This window comes from Thalassophryne amazonica, chromosome 3 (assembly GCF_902500255.1).
Source record: "Thalassophryne amazonica chromosome 3, fThaAma1.1, whole genome shotgun sequence".
In the NCBI taxonomy this organism is placed as follows: Eukaryota; Metazoa; Chordata; class Actinopteri; order Batrachoidiformes; family Batrachoididae; genus Thalassophryne; species Thalassophryne amazonica.
In genome coordinates, this window is record NC_047105.1 from 142,725,411 (window position 1) to 142,731,410 (window position 6,000).

The window sequence follows — 6,000 nt, forward strand, 5'->3', positions numbered from 1 at the left end:
TAGTGACTAAACAACAGCTCTAATTAGCACCAATTGTGCTCTAGTTAGCACCCTCCTAATGACAGGGCAGTTGTCCCTCCTAACGATGGGACGGATCCTCTCCTGATGGCTCCCTTGACGACTCTGCTGATGACGTGAATGACTGATGAGTCATTCACGTCATCAAAACGTCCTCGCCTCAAGCAACCCAGTCCTGTCGAAGATTCAAGCTTCTCTACCATACATAAACTTCACAGTTTAGTGTCAATGTCTGTTTGACTATAGTCAAAGTCTGGGTGTCCATGACAACTGCCACAGAAAATGTCAGGCCTCTAAGTCCATTATTTGCTGAGATATTCTACCTTGAACATGGCTCCAGAAATGACGGCCATAATTTCTGCCTTAAAAAAAAAAAAAAAAAAAAAAAAAAAAAAAAAACACGCAGACCCCGTGCACACTTAATTGACCATATCTTATTAACTACTTGGCCTACAGGCCTCAAACTTCAGATTTGTTGTTCTGAATAGTCTGGGAATATTTGATTAAAATTTGACGAAAATCTGAGACAAAGTGTGTGACGCCCTCCTTGAACTGACATGGAATAACCCTCCAGCGCCCCCCCCCCTCCGTGACCCTTAATTGGAGTAAGCAGTCGAAGGTGAGTGAGTGAGCTTGCAGCTCAGCTCTTTATGGTGATAAGCATCTTTGAAAAAGTGATTCTTGATTGAACGTGTACAGATGTTTAATAATGTTTGACTGTAAATGATACAGTTTACCTGTGTGTTTTTATAGGGTCATTAACACAGAATGTTAAACACACAGTAATACTACTTATTACCAGGATAACTATGTATATTTTCTAATGATCCAATGTTGATGTGAGGAAAAGAGGAATTAAATGTTCACCATTGTGACTTCATATTCACATTTTATTTCCCACAAACTCAACTGAAAATGTTTTCCACCAGATGTTATGAGAATAGTAATTTAAAAAAGTTTCATGTACTGCGATTTATAGGCTGTTAAGTTATGAAAAGGTAAGTAAGTAAGTAAGTAAAGGCACTTGACACTTGTACAAATTTGATCCAACTGACACGCAATCTTGCAATGAGTAAACTTGTCAAACTGCGTGAACTACAGTACGGCTGTCAGTGCCCAAAGAAAATTTTGAAATGTTCAAAATTTCTGGCACACAAATTTTGTGCCACTTGCGCAAACTCGTCGCGAACACTGCACATTCTACAGTATTTGAAAACACTCCTAATTTCAGGTTCAGATGGCCTGTGCATCTGAACCTGAAATTAGATTATGAAGAGATGCCACATCTATAAAAAATATAATATTACAGATCCATTATCCAACTCATAAGAAGGAATGAAAATGCAACTGTTTTAAAAACCATTACAATATGCCAACATTTAAAACTACAGAAAAAGCAGCAAGTAAATTCTGTTGTCATCGTCTGCACATGTATTTTCCTTTTAATTGCTCTTTAGGTTCACTGGGATGAACTGTGCACACAGGCGCTCGACCACAATGCGCAAAAGTGAACATTTTGTTTTGCAGTGCAAGCAAGCATTCTGTCACGTTATTTTTTTGTTTGTTTTTTAGATTCTGAAGTTAAAAACTGTATTCGTATGAAGCCAGAACTTGTCGCTAGATTCTAGTCCTCTGGTGTGTCTCAAGGTCCAAAAACAGAGGGTTTCTTTTTATAATTGCAGTTTTGGGTGCTTGTACACAGCACCAGGCGTGTTGTTTCTTTTGTTGACTGTACATGGAGGACATTATCACAGCACATGTAAGTACACTCACAGCTGCTGCTTTTACTGTGACTACATCAAAATGAACAGTTATCACTTAAAAACAAGTCGTCAGAACACGAAATCACACTTGTGTAAACTCTGTAATTAATCTGTGCCCCAGTTCTTAACGTTAGTAGCTACACGCTGGAACGTTTCTAATAGTCATGTCACTGCTTTCAGAAATACAAGAGCACTTTGTTTTCAAATGTCTCCGTAGCTGTTTGTTGCAAATGCCATATACTTTGACACTGGTCACAGAAGTGCACAAAGGAATCCCGGTGGATCATCGGAAGGACACAAACTACCTAAATCTCAATTGCTATGATTTCGGTGCAGGCGGCATTGCGTCCTCCGATGAGTACACAGTGCAGGCGGTACAGGTTCAGGTCACTTTATTGATACCCGTAGGTAGATTTGTGTTGCAGTCACAGAAAGCATTAAACATATAGGGACAACACTGACATACACAAAGATCTGACAGGCATAAAAAGTGCTCAGAGCCACATTTGACCACAGCGTGGTAAAATGGTGCAAAATTTGCTATGATGATTTATTCATCTGAATAGTACCAGCTGGAATAAAACTGTTCCTGTAGCGCTTTGTTCTACACTTCGGGACTGTAATCCTCCGACCAGAGAAGCTGGAAGTCCCCATGTCGAGGATGTGAATGGTCATGTATAATTGATTTAGTGATCCTCTGTAGCTGCCTGGTGTACGGAGACTCGGAGCTAAAGGTGCCCTGACATTTGCACGACTGTGATCCGCGCACTTGCATGCACGTCATCGCGACGATACCAGCCGCTGTGTTCCCAGGTGGACGCCATGCTTTGTTCCACTGGCTGCCACGCACTCTGCGCTGGACGCTGCATACAACCCCAATTCCAATGAAGTTGGGACGTTGTGTAAAATGTAAATAAAAACAGAATACAATGATCTGTAAATCCTCTTCAACTTATATTTAATTGAATACACCACATAGACAAGATATTTAATGTTCAAAGTGATAAACTTTATTGTTTTTGTGTAAATATTTGCTCATTTTGAAATGGATGCCTGCAACACATTTCAAAAAAGCTGGGACAGTGGTATGTTTACCACTGTGTTACATCACCTTTTCTTCTAACACTCAATAAGTGTTTGGGAACTGAGGACACTAATTGTTGAAGCTTTGTAGGTGGAATTCTTTCCCATTCTTTCTTGATGTACGACTTCAGCTGTTCCACAGTCCGGGGTCTCCGCTGTTGTATTTTGCACTTCATAATGCGCCACACATTTTCAATAGGCGACAGGTCTGGACTGTAGGCAGGCCAGTCTAGTACCCGCACTCTTTTACTACAAAGCCATGCTGATGTAACACGTGCAGAATGTGTCTTGGCATTGTCTTGCTGAAATAAGGAGGGACGTCCCTGAAAAAGACATTGCTTGGATGGCAGCATGTGTTGCTCCAAAACCTGGATGTACCTTTCAGCATTGATGGTGCCATCACAGATGTGTAAGTTGTCCATGCCATGGACACTAACACACCTCCATACCATCACAGACGCTGACTTTTGAACTTTGCACTGGTAATCTGGATGGTCTTTTTCCTCTTTTGTCCAGAGGACACGATGTCCATGATTTCCAAAAAACAATTTGAAATGTGGACTCATCAGACCACAGCACACTTTTACACTCGGCATCTGTCCATTTCAAATGAGCTCGGGCCCAGAGAAGGCGGCGGCATTTCTGGATGTTGTTGATGTATAGCTTTCGCTTTGCATGGTAGAGTTTTAACTTGCACTTGTAGATGTAGCAACGAAATGTGTTAACTGACAATGGTTTTCTGAAGTGTTCCTGATCCCACGCAGTAAGATCCTTTACACAATGATGTCGGTTTTTAATGCAGTGCCGCCTGAGGGATCGAAGGTCACGGGTATTCAATGTTGGTTTTCATCTTTGGTGATTACGTGTAGAAAGTTCTCCAGATTCTCTGAATCTTCTGATTATATTATGGATTGTAGATGATGGAATGCCTAAATTCCTTGCAACTGAACGTTGAGAAACACTGTTCTTAAACTGTTGGACTATTTTTTTCACACAGTTGTTCACAAAGTGGTGATCCTCGCCCCATCTTTGCTTCTGAATGGCTGAGCCTTTTGGGGATGCTCCTTTTATACACAATCATGACACTCACCTGTTTCCAAACAGGTGTTCTTTGAGCATTCATCAACTTTCCCAGTCTTTTGTTGCCTCGTCCCAACTTGTGTTGCAGGCATCCATTTCAAAATGAGCAAATATTTGCACAAAAACAATAAAGTTTATCAGTGTGAACATTAAATATCTTGTCTTCGTGGTGCATTCAATTAAATATAGGTTGAAGAGCATTTGCAAATGATTGTATTCTGTTTTTATTTACATTTTACACAATGTCCCAACTTCATTGGAACTGGGGTTGTATATAAAATAATTATTTCATAGCAGATTAATCATTTTCTCTGCAAGTTGGCTGTTGAAAACGGCTCTAATCGCTTCCTGAATGACAGAGGACCCCTCCAGCCGGGGCTATTTGCGAGTGTGCACTGAATGAGCTAGAGAAAGAGTTTGGAGCCATCTAAAAAGGTAATTATTTGTCATATTTACATTGTCATGGCTTGGTAAAACAGTTGCATGTTATTTCCTTCTTGTGTGCTGCTTTATAAGTATGTTTGTAACAGATTTAACATCTTGTAATAATCGTTCAGACAAACTGCGATTTGATGCAATGCGCTGACAACCACTCGTGCAGTTGAACGCGCCGGCACCTCTCATGTTCAGTCTACACCTGTTAAAGACGAGTTTACTTTCTTGCACGACACAGGGCATGCAAGTGTGTGCATTAAAGTCGTGCAAGTGTCAGTGCACTGTGGTTCCCCAACCAGCTGCATCAGTTTGTTCTTCTCCTTTATTGACAAGCACCTTATGACACTAATGAATATGATAAAACAGACGCAATAAAACAGGGATGCCCAAGTTCGGCCCTCGAGAGCTACCCTCCTGACACTCTTAGTTTCTTAGTCGTCTCCCTGCTCCAACACACCTGAATCCTGTGAAAGGCTCATTAAAAGCCTGCTAACGAGTCTTTCATTGAATTCACGTATATGTTGGAACACGGAGACAACTAAGTGCAGGCAGTACTGTGTCCTCCTTACCGTGTGATCGGCAGCAGTTCCTCCCAGCTTGGTCAGACCCACCACAGAGTAGAAGGCGGACTCCAGGTCTGTGAAGGGTCGGTTCAGGAGGTTCTGCAGTCTGGCCACATCGGACAGGGATAGGTAGTGAGCCGGAGTGACAGCCTGGGTTCTAACCAGAACCAGACCCAGGACAAGCAAACCCAGCAGGTCTGAGGACACATCAGGTTACAGTCGATCATAAAAACACCGAGTATCGTTAGCAGTATCTGTTTGTATCAAATCAACCGCTTTAGCTGCTTTAGCTAGCAATCATGCTAACTAAAACTTGCTAACATTAAACTTACTCATTCCTGAGTGTCGCATTTTCCTTGCCATCAGAGACTTCAAAATTAACCGTCTATACAGAATTCACCGAATAAGGTCGAAAAAGTAAAAGGAGTGAAAACTAAAAAGACGTTGACTGAAAGAAGAGAATGACTTACGAGAACGGAGCATGTCGGCAGGTAATGCAGCGTCACCACAAAACAGCAACACTTCCGGTCTCGACCTTCTTCTGCTTCCGTCAGGAACCGGCGGCAGGCAAACCCCAACCAGGAGCTCATTACCGCCACTAACGGCGAGGGCCAGAACAGCAACAACCAGACTTATATATATACAACCCCTGGCAATAATTATAGAATCACCGGCCTCAGAGGATGTTCATTCAGTTGTTTAATTTTGTAGAAAAAAAGCAGATCACAGACATGACACAAAACTAAAGTCATTTCAAATGGCAACTTTCTGGCTTTAAGAAACACTATAAGAAATCAGGAAAAATAATTGCGGCAGTCAGTAACGGTTACTTTTTTAGACCAAGCAGAGGGAAAAAAATATGGACTCACTCAATTCTGAGGAATAAATTATGGAATCACCCTGTAAATTTTCATCCCCAAAACTAACACCTGCATCAAATCAGATCTGCTCGTTAGTCTGCATCTAAAAAGGAGTGATCACAGCTTGGAGAGCTGTTGCACCAAGTGGACTGACATGAATCATGGCTCCAACACGAGAGATGTCAATTGAAACAAAGG

General features: G+C 41.5%; 1 protein-coding gene across 1 annotated transcript in view; it reads right to left on the minus strand.

The window, feature by feature from the left end:
- Window positions 1–5,398, minus strand: part of rpn2 (ribophorin II) — a 34,936-nt gene extending 29,538 nt beyond the window's left edge. The window contains exons 1-2 of the mRNA XM_034167496.1: window positions 5,275–5,398; window positions 4,949–5,139 (exon numbers count right to left, since the gene is read on the minus strand). Coding sequence (XP_034023387.1) covers window positions 4,949–5,139; window positions 5,275–5,305 — 222 coding nt within the window. The 5' untranslated portion in view covers window positions 5,306–5,398. The remainder of the gene's footprint in view (window positions 1–4,948; window positions 5,140–5,274) is intronic.
- Window positions 5,399–6,000: the final 602 nt, after the last annotated feature.